This window comes from Chelonia mydas, chromosome 17 (genome assembly GCF_015237465.2).
Source record: "Chelonia mydas isolate rCheMyd1 chromosome 17, rCheMyd1.pri.v2, whole genome shotgun sequence".
Taxonomy (NCBI): Eukaryota; Metazoa; Chordata; order Testudines; family Cheloniidae; genus Chelonia; species Chelonia mydas.
In genome coordinates, this window is record NC_051257.2 from 4,648,141 (window position 1) to 4,668,854 (window position 20,714).

The following is a 20,714-nucleotide window of genomic DNA, read 5'->3' on the forward strand; positions in this document are numbered from 1 at the left end:
GAAGACGATGCCCCGTCTCCTGACTCGGTGCATGCCAACGAGGCTGGGGGAGTGGAGGGGGGTGTTAGCTGCCCCAGCCTGGATAGATAGCACACGAAGACTGGGAGTGTCACAGGAGCCAGAGGTGCCCAGCGCCTAATGATTCCTCAATTCCAGAAGGAGCCATTACAATCAGCTGGTCAGACCCCCTGTGTAGCACAGGCCTGGGAGCCCGCCCAGTGAGGAGGTGACCGCTGGACGTGTGTCCTGTCTGCTGTATCGCAGTCAGGCGAAATCTTGGCAACTGGACATGGTCCTGATTGTCCCTTCCATATCCCTGACCAGGACTTTGGAATAACCCGCTCCCCTCCCCCATCCTCAGCCGGAAAAGGCTTCCCATGTGTTACAGTGAGCCCAGCACCTGGTGGGTGCTAAGTCTTCTAAGGTCAGATTTTTAAAGGTATTTAGTAGCCTAAATATGCCCACGGGCACTGTGGGGGGGGTTTCCGAAACTCTTGTGGAATCCCAGCTGCCTGGCTATAGCTATAAGACGATGGGGCAACAGGGAAATAGCCACTTGAAAGGGCAGAGGCAGTTCGGTGCCGCCCGCAGCCGGCAACATCCTCTGGTTCTGGTGAGCCGGAACCGCCTCACTCTTTGAGTCGTAAAGACACAATAACAGATGGGGCGAGGCAGTGTCCCACATGTGATTTTAGTTGCCAGTGTGAGGACAGTGATCAGGCAATTGCTTCTGACATGATCCAGTGACTTTCCTTGCAAGCTAATGTAATGATTTAATTGTTCACAGTTAAGTCATTATTCAAGGCAGTCAGGAAACATTATGCAGGGCTGGTGCCCATATCATGAGACAGGAAGATTTAACCCCTTGAGAGGAGCCTGAGGAGCCTACAAGAGACTGTCCCCACCCATGCTCTGCCTTCTGATCCACCCACACTGATGAGCATTTGAGCGATCCAGTGGCGCACGTGTGGTCAGATCAGGCAACTTGGCACATGCTCTGGAGGCCTAGAGGGTTAGATCAGGGGACTGGGAGTCAAACGTTCCCGGGTTCTGTTCCCAGCTCTGCCTTTGACTCACCTGTGTGGCCTTGAAAAACAGTGGTGGCTTTGTTTGCCTCCCTCAGAGAGACAGTGTAAAGCTCTTTGAGATCCATGGGTCAAAGTTGCTATGGCAGAGAAAAGTGTTCTTAGTGCTGCCAGGTTCCTCATCCGGGAGAATAAGCAGGAGTATTCGTCTGTGCGCTACTTACCTGGCCAAGCATCTGCACTACGAGGGCGTGTTAGCAAAAACCTGCTAGGGCTGGTGCTTCCCAACCTACGGCATGGGCCATTAGCCACCAGTCTGCAGAGCAGAGTCCTTCCTGGTGGAACCTGGGAGATAGTATTTTGCGTACCAAGCACTGAGTGGGCTAGGGGAATTGGTGCAGGGATCTCGGAATGGGAATGCTGACTCACTGTGGTGCTGAAGGGTTTAGGGAGGCAGCAGAATCTTCTCAGTGAGTGGGATTGCGGGGGTCCATGCACTGTAAAAGCACCAGAGGAGCTGCTGGGTGCATGGAGCCTTGAACCATGGGGAGGATGGTTAGCAGAACAGCGTGCATGGAGTCCCCCATCCGCACTCCCAAACAGCACGTGGTGTAATGCACCATGCCTGGGAACGGTCGCGGTGGTTCTGGCTTTGCATTGCTCCAATCTGGCTCCCTCATTAATGCCCTGCAGATGAGTAATGAGTCGCAGCTTCCCTTTCATTTGTTCCTGTCCAATTCCTGGAGCAGCGGGGGGGCCTGGGAGTCTGATTGGGAAGCTGTGTGAGACTGTCAGCAAAGCTGGGGGTAATTATCTCTGGGGCAACAGATCCCCCACCCCAGGAGTCTGCCCGGCACTGCCATTTGGCTTGGAGGCTTCCCATCATCACCCCATGGTGGCTGACAGCTACAAGCAGCTGCAGCCATCCAGTGGCAGTGGGGGGCATGTGTGTGTTTGTGGAGCCCCAGCACGGAAATTTCCTCCCTCTCTTTCATATCAGGGGCCTCTGGCTGTTGAGAAGGGAGGGGAGAGTTTGGGGGAATAATTGAGATGTCTAATCTTGATTAGGGCCCTAATTAATTCAGCAAACCTGATAGTTTGCATAATACGAGTTCATTTCCCTGTGCTGGGGAAGCCTGGAAAGATTCAGTCCAAAGAATAACTCAGGCCAGTTCCCTCCCTTACATAGATTTTAAAGCATAGGACAGGGCTATGCAGCAGGCTGATTTTGAGTTGGGGGTGAAAGCCAGTGCCTGTGAAAGGGAGACAGCAGCCAATGGAGCAAGACACGATGCAGCAAACTTATCCCCCACATGTTCTCTGAAGGTTCTTCACTCCTGACCAGCAGCCCCCCTACTGTTCCAGCCCTTGGCTCCCCCCTGCACACGTAGTTTTTCCGATGCTCCTCAGTTGTGACCCACAGCCACTCCTGGGATCTCTGCCAAAGCACCTCCCTCCTAACCTCTACCCCATTGGTGTCTCAGCCCTGAGCTTCCCCTGAGGAGAAACTTCCCATGTGTCACCGGGGGGGTGGGGGGGGCGGGCTGTGTGATGTGCATAGGTATCTGCTAAGGACAAGGCTGAGGCCAGGACACACCCTGTTGTGGACTGGGAGCGAACTGGGCATGATATTGAAGCCCTGATGTAAGAGTGAATCTTATCTCGGAGCCTGGGCAGGAGTTAGGGGGACTGGGAGCCGGACATGGAGCCATTCACCTGCTGGTTCCAGGTAAGAACTCGGCCGTCCGGGGTCCCATCACAGACAGGTGCCTCCTTCCTGGTTTACGATTTTGGCTCCTGCTCAATTTCCCGCCTCCCTCCTCCAGGGCCCCAGGCCAGTAGCCTGCAGGGCTAAGAGAGCAGCTGGTGATTGTAAGTAATCAGGACAGTGCTGGCTAAAGGGAAGCTAGAGGAGGACGTGGTGATTTCTTTGCTTGCGACTCGGCATCTGTGAACTGTACACACGGCTGGTCTCTTCTACAGCCTCCGGTTTGTGCTGCTCCTTTGTCCTGTCTGCCCACAGCCCGATCCTCTCACCCGCCTTTTCTGTCTTCTCGCTGCCTCGGACACCTCCCAGGGCAGGGATGTGTTTGTGCAGCACCTGGCACGGGGGAGGCCTCTGTAGAAACAGGCTGAGATTTTCCGAGCCATTGGTAGTGTGACATCCGGTTCCTGTTAGATCTGGATGGGCATTGGGCATCCCCAGCCCCTTTGAAAGTCTCACCCATAGCAAACCAGGGAGTCCTGCGTGTTTCAGACTGCGCTGGCCGTGATGCAAGGAGCCCGCAGCCATTGGTGCGATAGTGTATGCTGAATTCCAGTTCAGGCTGGTTCATGTGCAGAGACAGGTCGGGGGTGAGAGGTGGCCTGAGATAATCAGCCAGGCTGAAAAAGCCAAAAGCCCTGTATCCCTATGATCTCCCCCCACCCCTCCCTGCCATAGTGCATGGGCAGGTAGCGTGTAGTGGACCAGTTCTGAATGATCCTCCCTGCCCCCCATTCAGCTCTGTCCCACCACTTAACAAACAATTGGATCAGCTGACCTGTAAACAGCAGGCAGCTGCTGCTGCTGTTCCAGCCCAGGATCTGCAGACATCAGAATTGTGTCTTGGCAGGGGCACGCGGCTGGCCGAGGAGATGGGCTAACGGAGCCTGTTGGAGAGGGTAGATTGCATTTGCTCATCTCAGAAATACAGCATTGCTGAGACATGAACTTCCTCCTAGCTTGCACTGTGCCTGTTGGATCCTTAATTCTACACCTGCCTGCGTTCCCCCCACTCCTGAGTCCTTGCCCTTTGGGGTGCATGTATACCCAAGAGGGCCCCAGGCGCACTGTGCTGTTGAACATGTGTTAGAGGCGTGGTCTAAAGAGCCTGTGGTATTTTTATTTTTGCAGAGCAGGTGTGCTCACGCCGGTATCTATGGCTCAGTCCCAAAGTGGGTAATTACATTCTGCCTACCCGCCCACCCCTTTCAGTTCAGTTAGACAGAGGCTTCCTGTCCTAATTGGAGGTGTTGCTGTGCACTACTTAGCAGCTGGTGTGTTTCACTCCAGAGGTGGCTGCAGTTCAGCCAGTGTATGAAGTGATTCCTGTCTATGCCAATGTTGAGGTTTGCAAAATGCTATATAAGGCATCCTTATTACTATTGCCTGACCCAGCCTGAGCCAATTGTATTGTTGATAGGCAGCTGGAGGGACTATTGGGAACTATTTCATGTGTGTGACTCTGTTGCAGAACTTACAAGCTCACCAGTTTCCTGAACAGAGAAGCAGGTGGTTGTAATCTATGGGAGGCCCTAGATGTACTTGCACCTCGCTCTTGGGCTGGCCTGTTGGCACATTTTGTCTTGCACCTTGAGAGCCTGTGATTGTTCACTGGGAAAGAATTGTTATTCAGCAAAGCCGGACCCAGCTTTTTGCCCTGTAAAAGACTGATGTCTAAAAGCTAGAATGTGGCCCCCGCCCCTGGAGAAATGGCCTGTTTGGGCAGAGTCGGAGTACACCCACATGAGCTCCCTGACCTCATTGCTATTCCACTCCATGCTTGTAGGGTGACAGAGCACCTGCAATAGCTTCTTATATGAATCCCCCAGTGGTCATTATTCTCCTAGGGGAATAGCTTTCAAAAAATAGGGAAACTAAAGGCTCTTGCCCAGGGAAACCACGCCGGTAACGTCTGGAGAAGGTCCAAACCATTTGTGCACCATAAACTCGATGTGGCTAAATTACAGAGATGTGAATTGAGATGCTTCTTTCTCTCTCGCTGTGTCAGAGAGCAGGTGCAGCATGCAGCGTTAGCACAGGATTGGCTTTTATTTCCTTCCTGCCAAAGGGATTCTGCAAACCATAATCACAACAAAAAATAAAAAGGCCCAGGCCAGGGTCGGGGGGAAAGGGTGCTGGCCATGGAGTGCTGCCCTGGGGTGGATGGTTCTGTGACAGCCACCATCTTGTCCCACACCAGGGACTGAGCGAGGGGCCAGTGCTAAACCCATGAGACTACAGCTTGAGCTAAAGAACCGGGCTAGCACTAGAGCTGCGCAGACCCTATGCTACAGTTAACACTAACCGGGCGTTACATCCGTATAGGTATATACAGTGAGCTGTGCAGGGCAGGGGCTGTCTCTAGCCTGTACATGTGCAGTGCTCAGAACAACAGGGCCCTGATCTCTAATCATGACCTTTAGTGCTACCATCATATTACTAACGGGAGCTGGGTAGTGCTGTGCAACCTAACACTCTGTAGCTCTCACCATACGTGATCAGCCCCGTCCAATGCACGGTACTCAGGTGTTATGACATGTTGTGGTTCCATACTGAGACACAATTATGTCAGTAGCAAAACCAATCTGCATAATGGTTCTGTACAGGCAGTGATGCCAACTGTGAGCAGCCTAACCACTTCTAATTACATGAGAATACCTCTTGGTCACCTCGCCATTTGTACTGCAAACACTTGCCCAGCGATCTCTCTCAGTGCGGCTACATCCTGATAGTCCCCTATCAATCCAGTGCCCCGGTTTATCCCTTAAGGAATGCATTCTGGGGCAGGTAAGCAGGATCACTTTCTAGCAATGACTGATGTTTCCACTTTGAAAGGGAGACTTCTAAAATAGGGGATGATGCTTGTCTGTCTCACATGGAGCTGTGTGGGTTAATTACTGAGAGAGTTTGGAATCACTGGGTTAGGGTCTCTGGCCTGTGTGATGCCCCTTTTGGCCTTAACATCTAAGGCTGAAATTTTTCAAATCCATCTGTCAGATTTGTGCAACCAGTTTTCATAGGAAATTAACAGGAACTGGGGGACCAAACGCTGTAGTTGTTTTGGAAATTTCAGTCTGAGTTTCTGCTCAGCACCTGGGGATCCCAGGCTCAGGGTGGAAGAGGCTAAAGGAATACAAAGAACATGTTGCCAGATTCTAAAGTTGTTTTAGAAATCTGCTACCCTATCGCTATGATATTGGTGCTGGATACCCCATAGCTACGGTCTAACAGAAACAGTAACTGTCTTAGGCTCTTCACTTCGGACAGTAGATGGCGCCCCTGTTCACCAGGGCACGAATACTCCTTCAAGAGGAGGAAGAAGGTAAAGCCTGTCAGCCAGAGAGAAACAGTAGCTCTACCTTTGCTGATGGCGTTTTGTGTGGGCTTGAGATGGACAATAACACCTATGGGTCTCCTTGACTACCTTTCTGTGGGATTGGTCGGCCTTGGCAGCTTTCATTCTGTGTGTGGTTCTGAGTGCTCTTGTGTCTAGCTGGAGACAACAGAAAGGGGAACTCTGTGCATAGGTTAGGTGCTGCTTGGACAAAGGCAACTGTGTCCAAGAGTGATGGGAAAACAGATGGAAAAGCAGGTACAAAGTGAGTGATTCATCCTAAGAGAGCATCGCAAGAGAATGGGAGCAGAGGGGGAGAAGGGTTTGTCAGATCACATGGAAGGCCTTGGACTGTGATGCAGGAGAGAGTTTATAAGTTTCATCTTTACACTCTGTAGATAGCCATTCACCTGGACAAGCACCGATACGCACATGGGAATTCCCAGACTGGATCAGACCAACGGTCCATGTATCCCAGCACCAAGAGAGGTCAGCACAAGCTGCTTCAGAGGAGGATGAAAGACACCCTGCAGTTCTGGGACAACCAGCCTCCAGGGAGTTTCTTCCTAGTGTTTGGATTTCCATTTCTCTGCCATTTGTTGCTTTTATTGCTGTTGATAATTCCCAAACCAGTGCTCACAAAGGTGAATCACAAATGGATCCCTGTCTGCTGAAAATCCTTGGCAAACAATGACAGCAAATGCAGAAATCAGGAAGGTTCAAAAGCTGTTACGACCAGACATAAAGTTTAAATTCACTGGGCTATTTATTTGCATCCCGATCTAGTTACCCTGTAAGATTTGTTCCCATACAAGGTTCTGGATGATGATGTTCCCCCCAAGAAATATTTTTTTTCTCTTGGAGAATGTAATGACGAAATCAGCAAAGTGGAACAGCTGAAGGGTCATTTGTAGGTGGGGTTCATTTATGCTGGTGCCAGCCCATGACCGTCGTTGACGGGCATCCCAGTCTTATCTCCTCCTCCCATCACCAGCAGTGGAAAAGGTGAGCTAAGATAGCTCAACATGGCCAATTTAGGAAAATGTTCCACATTGTCTTTACTATACAAAAAGCCGCGTAGCCCAGCTGGTGTGTGTGAAGTCAGTGTGGAGAATCCTGCTCCACTTCCCAGTGCCAGCGGGACACAACCACTGTCACAAACTGCACTAATTGGCCCCATTGCACAGTTTCCTCTGAAGCCAAGGACTGAATGAGCCAAGGGAGACTGAGCTCTCCCTTCTGTCAGCCATAGAGGGAGCCGTCTTCTAGATGGGCCTTGGGGAATGGTGGCAGGGCAGGGTTGTGAGTGGCTCCCACTGCCTCCGGCTACAGTTACACTGTGGGGGCTGGAGCAGCATAGCTATGGCACCAGCTGCACTGGCATAATCCCGTGATGTAGATGCATCCTATGGTGACAGACGGGGCGTTTCCATTTCTGTAGTGACTCCACCTCTGTGAAAGCATTCTTCCGTCAACCTACCTGTGTCTACGCCAGGGGCTAGGTTGGCGTAGCTTCAGTGCTCAAGGTTGTGACATTTAGTGAGTGATGTAGCTATGCTGATCTAGATCAGTGCTACTCAAAGTGGTGGTCCGTGGACCGGTGCCGGTCCGCGAGCCATCGGTTGCCGGTCTGCGCGCACATTGGAAAAAAAAAATTGCCAGTCCCCCACATCAGATAGCTTCAGAAGCACGGCTCTAGATTATAAGTGTAGGCCTCTGTCCTGTGACACAGTAAAATACTTTGGTTGCCAGGTCTGTCATTCCTTAAACTCACAGCAGAGCAATAAATGCTAATATGTTCTGGATGGGCTTTTTGTTTAAATGCAAAAGACAAAGGGGTTTGGAGAAGGAGACAAAGAAGTAAATGTTGGCAGAGCTGTTCAGATGTGACTGCGCTTTGTTTTACCAACACAGTTCCAGTGCCAGGTGTAAAGAGAACACACTCTCTGTGTCTGTGTCCCAGCCAGTGTTCCCATTATTCATGGCTTGGCTTTGCAGCAAACAGCCCTCAATGTTGTAGTGTTGTTTTTGGAAGTTTACGCAGTAGGAACATAGACATTTCTCATCTAGTCCAGCCCAGAGGAAGTGGGTGGATGAAGAGGGGTGAAATGTTTAGAGCAAAGTGGTGAAAAGCAGAGTTCTTTATAGAACAACTGAATGTGAGCCTTTATGTTGCGCTTGGATTCTAGCCACTACTGTGATAGGTGCATTAGAAATGCTTTGCCCTCTGTGCCCAAGCTGGGCACTTGTTCCCTCGATTCTTTCCCATTCACTCTGGGAATTCCATTGTCACTAGAGAGAACCTGTCCAAAACTACCTGTGATTGTTTCCCTGCTCTGTGGAACATCATCCACTTGAAGAAACAAATGCACTTTCTCTGCTCTCTTAACTGGTCACATATATTCTCAACCTCCTGTATTTCTTCTAGGTTTTGCATTTGTGATCCCAGCTGTTGTCTAGCTCCTTTCCTTCTAGCATAGCACAAGGCAGGTCAGCTGCTACCTGTGAATCTTGTGCCACTCTAGGTCTTGCAGGCAAGGCTCGCCATAGAATGATGCGTGTGCCTATGCTAACCTTGCAGACTGTGCCTTTACCCTATAGATCCTTTTCAACCTGCAGTATGTGGGCCCCAATTCAGATGCATGGCTGCTAGGTCTGTACAAAATGCCAACTAAGTTCAGTCTGGCCAGCCTATGTTTGGAAACTCCACCCCCACATAATTGAAATTAACGGATCTCATTAAGATATGCAAATGAGGACATCATGGTGGCAGATTGCATTTCTTTACAAGCATGTTATTCCCCAGTGATTATTTTACAGCGCATCAAAATAATTTACATGGAAACCTGCCTTGTGTAATTTAAACCTCTGTTTCTTGCTCTTTTTACCCTTCACATTTCATGGATGCTAATTTATTTAAAAAGGGGAGAGGGGAAAAACAAAATTTACCAGATTCCCTGGTCTTGGGATTTTTATTACAGATGGGAATTTCTAAGTAGCTACATGATTTAGGAGTCAAGTGCCAATGAAAGTCCACTGGGATTTATGCTCCTAATCCCCCGTAGCAAGATGAGAAGTGTTATCAAAATTATGCCAGAATCTGAACACATGCTTCTCTCCTTCTCCCCTAGTGGCTAATGTAGAAGGAGCTGATCAGATGTGCCCATAGTGGGTAAGTTTGCAGTCCCAGTCTATGGCCTTGCCTACACTGGAGTTCGTCAGGGTTACATCAGCTAATTATTATTTATTGATTTATTGCTGAAGCACCTAGGAAACCTAGTTATGGACCAGGACCCCGTTATGCTAGGGGCTGGATGAACCGGACAAAGAGGGGTTTCAGAGTAGCAGCTGTGTTAGTCTGTATGTGCAAAAAGAAAAGGAGTACTTGTGGCACTTTAGAGACTAACAAATTTATTTGAGCATCCAACGAAGTGAGCTGTAGCTCACGAAAGCTTACTATCAAAACCCCGTGTGTAGACAGGCAAAGCTGCTATTGCACTGGTGAGTGGAATCAAGGGTCAACTGCCATGGTACTAGTTGTGGTTTAGGAAGGGTTTTCCTGTAACTGGGGCAAATTCCCAGCGTGGGCAAGGCCTGTCTAATCCAGGTGCCTGTGAGTCCAGCTGTCGCTTAGCTACAGACCCAGCAGTTCATTATGTCTCCCAAATAGAGCTGTTCCTCTCCAAGGCAGGCAGAGGAGGATGGGACGCCCACTAACTATCCGGAACTCTTCCTGCAGCACGATTCCATTAGCTCATTAAATGGCTTTATTCTCCAGGCCAGCTGTGTGCAGGTCTGACAGTCCAGATGAAGCCAATACCTGCTGTTCCCGCTTTTCCAAATGACTGTCTTCTTGAGTGTGATTAATGCTGGACTTTAGTGAGGTGGGGTGGCTGTGTTTAGATAAGCAGAGTGTCGAGTATTGCTAATAAACGGGGTTGAGCATGTGCACTGCCTGCTTAATGCAATACTGCCTGCCCTGGTCCCTGGTGTGGCCAGGACTGTCTCTGTTGCTGTTGATATGTATTCGGGTGGTGTGTGTAGGCCCTCGTAAAGGTGGGGGACCTCCAAGGTGCCAGGCGCTTTACAAACAGACTAGAATGGATGACAGTTCTAGCAAAACAAGGCTGACAGATGTGGACAAGCAACAAAATAAACAACCCGCCAACATTTTCTTCTGGGTTAGTTTCCCCCATGGAGTGTGCATGTGAGAATTTAGCCAGACAAATAGCAGGGCTGGCTGGCAATAATTAGTGCTGGACATTCGGTCAGTAAAAAGCAGTACAGCAGCCATCCCTCAGGACCTGGCAGGCTCGGTCCAGAAAAGTGCTGCAGGTTAGGCCAAGCCTGTGGAAGCTTTCTAAGCACAGGTCTGCACAGTGCTTTATCAGTCGAGATGTAGACTTTTCCTTCCCACCCCACCCCAGAGCTCAGTGCTGCATGTGGAGGTGGGAGCTATGTTGTTATTTCTGACTTGTACTGCCCATCAGACTCCAGTCCCTGTTCCCAAGCAGGATCAGGGCCCCATTGTGCTAGGGGCAATACACACAGAAGGACAAGGCAGTCCCTGCCCCAATATAATTCCAGTTACCCCAATTCCCTTTATCTGAAAATCCTAGTAATCCGAATCCAGTGTGTCCCCCATGAAGCCCTATGTTACTTAATCACCTGCTAATAACTTCTCAATTAGCCTCTTAGCACCTGCTAGTGCTAATCAGTGGCTTTGTATTTGTACAGTAGATGTGAGCAGTCAGCTGCACTTACTGAGGCTTGGTCTACACTGCCAGAGCAACTAGTTCTATCAGCCTAACTCCCAGTGTAGACAGCCCTATGTCCACTGCAGGGCTTCTCCTGTCAACAGAGCTACCGTCGCTCCGGGAGGTGGAGTGCCTATGCCGACAGAAGATGCCCTCCCAGCGGTGTAGGTAATGTCTTCACTAAGTGCTACAGCAGTGCAGCTGCAGCGCTGCAAGTGCAGACCTATCCCATTTCAGCAACAACAGGACAACTGATAGCACAGCGTCAATAAAGTGAGTGTTTTACACTTTAATACAGTACAAGGTATTAAATAAATGTCAGCATTACTCCCTCTATTCCTCTGTCAGTGAAACTGCAGTTCAGCCTGTCCAATTCTTTCAGATACCTGGGCGTGGGATAAACGGATCTCCCACGCCATTTGGATAAACGGGGATGTACCGTAAATCCACTGGCTATCTGCTATCAAACCTCTTATCTCAGAGACATGGACCACACCACACCTTGATGGCACATTCTGTTGTTCTTTCTCATGGTCTGCAGTTCCCCACGGACAGAGACCTGTGGGCATCACCCTTCAGTTGCCACAGGGAGATCTTAGTGAAGATTTCAAACCCACCTCATTGGCGGAGGAGGCCACCCCATCCTTCAGGTGGTAGGGCTCACAGGGAATGGGGAGGTATTCAGATGCCTGTCACTCCTTGTGCCACTTCAGTGGGGCACAAGGATCCACACAGGGCCATCAACAGGCTCCACAATGGCTCCTAGGTTCCTGCCTTATCCCTTCTCCCTGTTCCTCTTCTCTCCTTTCCCTGTTCTGTTCTAGTACCCCACACACACACACACACACTGTAATTGTAGCTCTAACCCCTCCCCTCCGCTCACCTGGTTTCCCCCCTCGCCAGACCATGTGCTCCTGACATTCACAGTTTGCTCTGTTTCAGGAGGCAGCTGCTGCTGGACCAGTCAGCCCAGCTGCCTATTGGCAGATTGTGCAGTGGCCTCCGGGTCAAACATTTGAGCCAGGCTGGATCTTACCACAGTGGGTTGCCCATCCCTGATGCAGATCTTGTGGACAAAGGAGCCCAATTCTATTGCACAAGCTGTTCAAACCATCTCTCACCCCAGCCCTTTAATGCACCATTAACCATCAAGCCTATAGTCCCAAACTGGTTTCAGCAGCAATGAGCTGAACGGGCTCCCCCGTCCTGTTTTCACCCTGGATCTGATCAGATATTTTTTCCCAGTGCTCTGTTGCAGCTAAACTCAGTAACATATTGCAGCAGAGTGAGCAGGGCTTCAAGTGCCAGCTCTTTGCTGGAGATTTTGCCGCACTGTAACACACCACATACCCTTTGCAGGAGCATGCAAGTGCTTTGCTTGCTGACAGATGCCATCTGAATAGGAATTTTTTCCCATTCCAGAGATGTTGCTGTCTGGCTTCTGGCCCTGATCCCGCCAGCATCAGACTGGGTGCTTTGACATTGAATAAAAGCGAACGTGCCATGAACTAGCATGAATGAAATTTTTTTTTTATTTGCTCCCCTTAGCATGACTGCAGTTTATTGGAGGGTTGGGAGGATGGGGACAAAAAGCTCACCAGCTGTGAAGAGCAGAAAGCGAATGCAGTCTCCTCCAAACTCAGAGCCATTCCTCCAGGCCTACCATTGGAAGGACCACTGCATTAGCTGCCTTTGGTAGGATATTCAGTTTGGTTTATAAGGTGAGTGGCTTTCAGGCACAGCAGCATTCCTGTGACTCTCCTTGTCCTAAATGCACCAGTCCCTCTCCCTCTGAGACATCCACCGAATGCTCTCAACATGCTTCCTTGTGCCCCCTGCACAGTGATGTAATCGGGCCCCCAAAGACTGGGCAGCAGCAACAGCTGAACAAAGGTGGAAAAACTTCCACTATCAGACCAGTAGATACAGTGTATGGCATGTGCATGCGTCCAAGCACCCCTGCAAATAGCTGTGCCCACCAGTGGAGTCGTATTCAAGGACTGTTAGGAGATCTAGGAGTGGTTAATAGGCAGAGGCCATTGGAGCGGACCTGGCAAACCTGTAAGGAGTAGTGAGGGGCCTAATGAGGTTTTGCTTCTAAGTGATTTTCCCATGTTGGAAGTATGTGGGACCAAGTTGTGGGTCCCCTGATGAGTACGGGCTGTGGCAGCTCTCAGGGGGCCTGCAAGAGGCTGTCAGCGACATAACCAACCAGGACATCAGGGATCTGGCCAAACGAATGCACTTCCAGGGTGATAATACATGGACTCTGAGAGACAGTAGGCTTGTCAGGAGCAGCAGCCTTTTCAGATGCAGTGCAGTTTTTTCTCTGAGAGATAATAAAATCAGTGACTCCTTCATTTGCTGCAGGGGATGGTGGGTCGGGGTTAGCGATGCTCTTGGCTCCGTCAGGGAAGAGAACCAGGGCAGCATTTCAAGCAGACAGTTTTTAGTTTTAAGAGTTATGATTCTTCAGGACCAGACTTCTGGAAGAGTAAAGTGCTGGGTGTAGCCAGAGAAGTGCACATATAAAATGCCACCTCCTAACTGAGCAGATCCATGTTCCTTGTGGGGCTGAATCTATACCTGGCTCTGACAGGCTGCTGTGGAAATGTCTAGGAACATGGGAATTGCCAGACAGAGTCAGATCCAAGGCCCACCTAATCCAGTGTCCTGTCGCAGCCAGTGGCCAACACCAGATGCATCAGAAGAAGGTATAAGAATGCTGCAGACAGTGGGCACATGGGGGAATGTTCTCCCATGTAAATCTGTTCCCTCATAGTTAGAGATTCCTATTCAGATGACACCACCTGCCAATGAGCCTATGGCCCAAGGATCAGACTCATCAGTCACCAAAGGATCCATAAAAAATAAACACCTGTGAAAGAGGGATTGCCGCCACTGATAATATATTAGCCATTTGCTATCTAATCTGAGCTATTCTTGAAACATTTAATTATCTACATAACATTAATAGTTAAAATATAAATCAATTGTTTGTATTACACAATTTACAAACAAAATTTATCAAAATCTAATTAAAGAAAAATTATTAAGAGAAGATAGAAAATTAGATCTGGAATCTTTTGTGACGCAAACCAAGTCTTCTCTATGTTATAACTAAGAGAATTAAGACGTGTTGACTCAGCATTTATTTCAGCACTTTCTGGAGAGGAGGTAGGGTGGGTGTATTGTGTGTGTGCATCCACACCTCTCTCCTAACCCCCTGCAAAGAGCTTTCACATGTTTAGTGCATCATCAAGTCTACATCTCACTCCCTTCTAAGTGTGATCCCATCCAGGTAACAATGTGTCATTTCTTCACCAAAGGGAGATCAGTGCATTCCCTGCTCCCTACTTAATTGGTGTCTCACTGGCAGACTGTCTTGTTTTCCTTTGTAATAGCCATGCCATTCTCACAGTGGCTGTCCTTGCCAAGCCCTTTCCAGCTGTGACAACTACAAACAATTAAAGGAGAGCGTGTAGAGCAGAGATGCCAATTTCATAAGTCAGTGGCATGTGATTTAGCTGGCTTCCTCATTCCTCAGGACAGATTCCAGCAGGACAGAGTAGATTTATTTCCGTGAAGTTTTACCTTCCAGTCTCTAACTGATAAACACAGTAGGCTGCAGGATTTTGTTCCTCTGAAAATGTACTTTGATCCAGGATACCTGAAATGCCCTTTGGCTGACTTTTCACCTAGCTGTATCAGCAGGAGTGTTGTAAGCAAGAATGAGAAGTGATTCTTCCGCTCTACTCTGTGCTGGTAAGGCCTCACGTTATTGTGTCCAGTTCTGGGCACCACATTTCAGGAGAGACGTAGACAAATTGGTGAAAGTCCAGAGAAGAGCAAGAAAAATGATTAAAGGTCTAGAAAACATGACCTATGAGGAGAGGTTGAAAAAATTTGGTTTTAGTCTGGAGAAGACTAAGGGGGGACATGATAACAGTTTTCAAGTACATACAAGGTTGTTACAAGGAGGAGGGTGAAAAACTGTTCTTGTTAGCCTCTGAGAATAGCACAAGAAACAATGGGCTTAAATTGCAGCAAGGGACTTTTAAGTTGGACAATAGGAAAAACTTCCTAACTGTCAGGGTGGTTAAACACTGGAATAAATTGCCTAGGGAGGTTGTGGAATCTCCATCATTGGAGATTTTAAAGAACAGGTTAGACATTCACCTGTCAGGAATGGTCTAGCTATTACATAGTTCTGCCTTGATTGCAGGGGACTGGACGAGATGATCTACTGAGGTCTCTTCCAGTCCTACATTTTGTTTTAGACAAGCCCTTACTTCTAAATAACATGTACTCTTTTGAAAACTCTCCGCCCCCGCCTTAGCACTGTCTCTTGAAGTTGCCAGTCTTAGGCCTGATCTACACTTAAAAGTTTTGCCAGCATAGCCATGTCAGCTGGGAGTGTGAAAAAATCACTTCCCTAGCCAACATAGCTGCACAGCAAACCCCCCGTGTAGACTGTTATACCAGCAAAAATGGCCTTTTGCCAGCATATTTTATTTCATTTGGGGAACTGGTATAAGCGAAACCAGCAAAATAACTCTTTAGATGCTATAAGCTGTCTCTCCACTAGGAGAATTGGCCGATATAGCTGTATCAGTATATCTGTACTGTAAGCCCTTTCTTGTGTAGACCAGGCCTGAGAAAATGAGATTCCAAGGAGCTTCCTAAAATATAAAACTATTATACGAAGACTCAGATCCAGAGTTTCTAGCATCCAGAGAACCAGAGCTCTTTCCCTGCATAGTAAATGGAGCAGTGGAAATATGTGCATGGTACAGAGCAATCCAATATTAAAATATTGTCTGGGTTCCATGCAATATTTGTGTGCTACTGCTTACCCCTTTGGAATAGGAGTCAGGATACAAATACAGCACATGGGGAATACAGCCCTCAGCTTTGGTAGCCTTCCTAGTAAATCATGGGGGAAGTGGCAGCCTTTGCAGTCCAATCTGGGTTCTATTTGAGTTTTAAATCTGTATCTTTCTGAATGTGATTTGACCTCCCCTTTCAAAAACAACTTGATTAGTGCCTGACTGATCTATTGCCCTGCTGGGGCTCTTCAGATTGTATGTTGTCTCTTATCAGTTGGGCACAGGCTGTAAGGGTGTAGGGACTGGGGACCACTGATAACTTGGCTTAACTTTAGATTCCACTGTGGAGTTCTGTCACTGAATTTCTACTGACAAGTGCTGGCATAGCCATGCGTGCTGTGATAGCCATGCATGCTGTGCTGGCTAGCACCCATGTGCCGATCCCCATCAGAGGGTGGGCTCTCCCTCCCCGAAACACACTTCTGTTATTGGAAGACCCAAAGAGCTGTTTTAAAGTGATGCGACACCCAAAACAAGGCTCCTGTTGATAGAATTGTATCGCCTGAATATAAGGGGTCTGACAAAAATGCCCACGGCCCAGGGCTAAAGGTATATTTCTGCCATTTCCTATCCTTGTTGACTGCATACCTGTAGCAGCAAGCAGAGTGTGGACTGGAAACCAGATGAAGGCATTTGCACAGGAGGGGCCATACCCTGTTCCTTAGCTGGGATGCACACAACTCTTCTCTTGACGTCTGCTGTGGGTCACCTGTGCCAGTCGTGGGTGTGACTCCTGCTCCACGCCCCTGTAAAAGGTGCCATGGCATTAAAGGGGGCTGCTATACTCCTGTGTATTTTACTATCCGATGCAAATCTGGTTGTGGGGAAGCACCTGCTTGTCTCCTTGCAGTTCTGGGAGATGGTCCCTTCGAAAGTCAGGCCTTGAAAATCACACTGTTAGCTCTTAGCTGATTGGAATCCAGAAAGAGCCACTCACCTTTTGGACTGTTTTCATACAAAATATTCAAAAGGCTGCTGGCTGCCAATGCCCATGGTGATGTGAGAACACGCTGCAGGTATGGCCAGGGTCTCAGGACTATGTAATGACCCTCCTCCTTTTCAGCAGAGGATGATCATGGCATTAACCCTTTTTAGAGCAGGTTGGATATACTTAATTTCAAATGGCCTTTGGCTTCATTTAGGGTGATACTACTGATCTAACTGTGTGAGCTGAGTCTATTCTACCAGCCTGTATGCATTTTGGGCATTTAGGGGTAACCCATCAGCTAGAAACATTTCATAGCTAACATGTTAGATACCTATCTGATGGTCATCCCCAACGTGGATGGAGATGCTGCAAGTGGTGAAGTTTTTCTGTACCACTGGATGTTTAAATGTTATTGGGCATCCAATCAACCACAAAAAAATCATATAAAGGGGCAATAGCTTGTAGAAACTTAGTCTAATTTTGACCAAAATTGGCAGAGAGCTAAATACAACTGATGATGCAACTATGTAATCAAAACAGTACTGCTTTGGACTTAACTATCTTGAGTAATTTTGTATCATCTGCAAATTTTGCAACCTCATCGTTTAGCCTTTTTATAGATAATTTATTAATATGTTTAATAGCACTGGTCCGAGTACTCACCCACCTCCCACGCAACTTCAGAGCGGGACGTCCCTGTTCAAACAGTCTCACCTTCTCTGGGACAAACATCCTCCAAAGAAAGCCAGGAGATTCACACGGCGTTCCCACCTCACTGAGAAGTTCCCTGGAAGGCAGGGAATCCCACTGCAAATCCCTTTAACAGGCAGAACCAGGATTTGAACCAGAATCCCCTACCTCCTAAGCAAGTCCCCAGCTACTGGACTAGGGAGCGTTTCTAACTCTTTGGCTGGCCCAAACACTACTTAAGTAAAGTGGAACAGCTCCAACAGGCAAGAAGGGGGGCTCCCACCATCAGTCTCGCCCATCCTCCAATTAATTAATTAAAGCTTCAGCAAGAGAAGAGGAGCAACTCACACCACAACATCCCTTAGCTGATTAGGAAACCCACTCGAGAGATAGAAGTCTATTCAAATCCCACCTCAGGAAGCGACCTGGGGAACTGAACCACATCCTAGGCAAGTATCCAAACCACTGGGGTAGTTTACGTAGAAGGCCTCTGGCTCCTTCCCCCTCTCTCCTCAGTTGGTTGAGTGTGTTAGGCAGCTGCCTAACTCTCTCACAAGAAACAGTTTAGGCCCCAAAGTCCCCTGGCTCCAGGAGAGGGGATCCTGTGTGGCTCACAGGCACTAACCTCTGTGAAAGGCAGGACTTAGTACCCACCCCTCTCAGCATCTCCCAGTGGCTAGCTCAGGCAGTCCCCTGCCTAGAGCGCTGGCTTTTGTGGGTCCTGTTTTTAGGTCACTATCTTTCCCCCTTCAGTGAAGAGGGAGCCTAAGTGCCTAACTCAGTCTTTGGGGAGCCTGTTGTTGCTCTAGTGATTTTCTGGGCATCTAAAAGTTAGGTGTGGCAATATTCAGCGTAGCCATCCCTAAGTCCCTTTGTGGATCTGGGCCACAGTGCTGAGACCACTCTAGGCACTGGAATGAAGCTCTTCTTTTGGCCAACCCCAGTTTTGAAATAGAATTCATCTACCATGAGAATAGAGCATCTTCAAGTGTTGCTTTGGTAATGGTGTTAACACAGCAATCAATCACATTTCTGTGCAATATGTTTTCTGCTTTTTACTTAATTGCTTTTTATGAATGGAGTGTTTTTCATAAAAATAAATCCTTGCATTTTTTTTTTAAGTGCGCATCAGCTTTGGCTGCATATTCTCCAAAGTAACATAAGTCCCTGTTTATTACCACACAGTCATTTTGGCAGTTGCCTATTGTGCTAACACAAACAGTAGATTATGGCTTCAGGGCATGACTAAGAAGCAGGAGCCGTTAGAAAAGTATGCTGTTTTCATGCATAAATCCTAAATCTGAGTGAGATACAGAAAACATGAGAGGAAAACAGAACTGATTTTTAAAGGCGCAGTGTCAACTTTAACTACGTTTAACTCTTTGTGAATCTTAGAAGATTTCAGTCTCAACATCTTCTTCCCGTATGATTTTATTTTTCTTTGCTGTGTGAAACACGCACATAAACAGCAGAGCAAATTGGCTACATGCAAAGTGCTGTCCAGATATTTGTTCCTGCTGCCCTCTTTGAGTTGAGGGGATGCTTGTAACATTAGTAGGTAAAAAATGGTTCAGGCATAAATGTGGGTTTTTTTAAAGTGAGTATTTCTTTAGAAGGCACCGTGATCTTTAGAAGGCAGCAGGACAGAGCACTGAACTGGGACTCTGGGAACCCAACTCAAGATTTTTGAATGCTTGGGGATGGCAGTACTGATGTCTAATCTCTCTCATTCAAATGTTCTTTGTATCTCAGCAAGGATCTAGATTTGTGCCACTGGACGTGGACTGGTACTCTACTTTAGAGTCTTTGATGCATGGCTACCTAGGATTTAAGCCAGCATTTCTGGAGGCAGGAATTATTCAGAGCACACTTGTGCTGTGCATGCAGTTCTAGTGGCCTCTAGGGACTGGAGTGTGGTATAACCATTGCACTATGAGAAGGTGTATAGTAGAATCTGAACAGCTGCTCAGCTGAGTTGAAGCAGTGCCTCTTTTTAACGCCAGAGGCCAATGTACTACTTTCCACCGCTGCAATGACTTTCACGCAAGGATCTCAAAGAACGTTAACCACGGTAGGTAAAAAATAATACCACCGTTTTACAAAACAGGAAGGCATAGCTCAAGGCAGGCCAGTAGTTTACCTGTGGTCACACAGTGAGTCACCAGCAAAGCTGGGAATACAATTCAACTGATTGTGGGAACAACTTAGGTCAAACTTGTAAAAAAGAGATTCTGACTGTCAGCTAGATGGCTGTGTGTTCTGATCAAGGTCTTTATTATAATTACAGCTACTTGAAACCAGATGAGGACAAGAAATCAAAGCACAAGACTGCAGTGAAAAAGAAAACACTAAATCCTGAATTCAATGAGGTACTTTTGCACCACACTGTATTTGATAGCTGCTCTCTCTGATGAGCGCCTCACATATCAAGAGGATAGGTCTATAAATCACATCAGTTTCCCCTGCTGTGGGACATCCAATCATATTCTGCCTCTGCTTGCCTTACTAAATACTTCTATTGCAATCTGAGCAGTGAATAAACACCCTTCCTCTGGCACTCCTGGCTGGGATCCTTGTATCTGCCACCCCAGTGGGTCTGGTGTAGAGGCACCTTATCCCCATCTCAGTTGTGGAAGTGGACACAAGTCTGGTTTATGCAGTTGTATTTTTCACAAGAGCTCAGTGAGGATGAGGGTGGTTATCTAGCCTCGCTCATTCTGGTGCAGCAGGGTGCACAGGATTTGCTTTATCTGCTTTGGTACTTCTATGGCCCCACCTCCATCACCATCACCTCCGAGCACCTAACCATCTTTAATGGATTGATTCTCCTCACTTCTGTGAGGTAGAGAAGTGCTACTATCTTCATTTTACATGCTGGAAACTGAGCCCCAGATCCTCAGTGGTATTTAGGTGTTTAACAGCAGGGTCAGGGCCTAAGTGACTTGCCCATGATCATGCAGGAAGGCTATAGTAGAGCAGCAAATTGAACCCAGGTCTCCCAAGTCCCAGGCTTGTGCACTAACCACTGGATAATCCTTTCTCTCATTCACCTATTTCTGTTAATGCAGGTGAAAAAGAAACCTTGCTGTGCACCACTTGCTAGGTCTCTCCATGGTAGGACCACCTGGAATGGCCAATGAGTGTTAGTCATATACAATTAAAGCCCTCTCCTCCTCAATCGCCCGTGACACAGAGCATAAGCATTGGCTCATGATTCACCTCCCTTTGCATATGTTCAGTCGTTAAATGAGAATTTTCCTGGCCCAGAAAACAAATGACACCAAGGGACATATGCAGTGATCCCAGTAAGTAGATGCAATTCTTTA

General features: G+C 48.0%; 2 protein-coding genes across 2 annotated transcripts in view; one reads left to right on the forward strand and one right to left on the reverse strand.

The window, feature by feature from the left end:
- The window catches only part of DOC2B (double C2 domain beta), a 126,394-nt gene that overhangs the window by 99,136 nt on the left and 6,544 nt on the right, over window positions 1-20,714 (forward strand). Inside the window, exon 7 of the mRNA XM_037880618.2 lies at window positions 19,676-19,757. Coding sequence (XP_037736546.1) covers window positions 19,676-19,757 — 82 coding nt within the window. The remainder of the gene's footprint in view (window positions 1-19,675; window positions 19,758-20,714) is intronic.
- Window positions 14,017-20,714, reverse strand: part of TEX14 (testis expressed 14, intercellular bridge forming factor) — a 104,595-nt gene continuing 97,897 nt past the window's right edge. Inside the window, exons 39-41 of the mRNA XM_043531309.1 lie at window positions 17,413-17,485; window positions 16,359-16,516; window positions 14,017-14,764 (exon numbers count right to left, since the gene is read on the reverse strand). The gene's annotated coding sequence lies outside the window, so the exon portion shown is untranslated. The remainder of the gene's footprint in view (window positions 14,765-16,358; window positions 16,517-17,412; window positions 17,486-20,714) is intronic.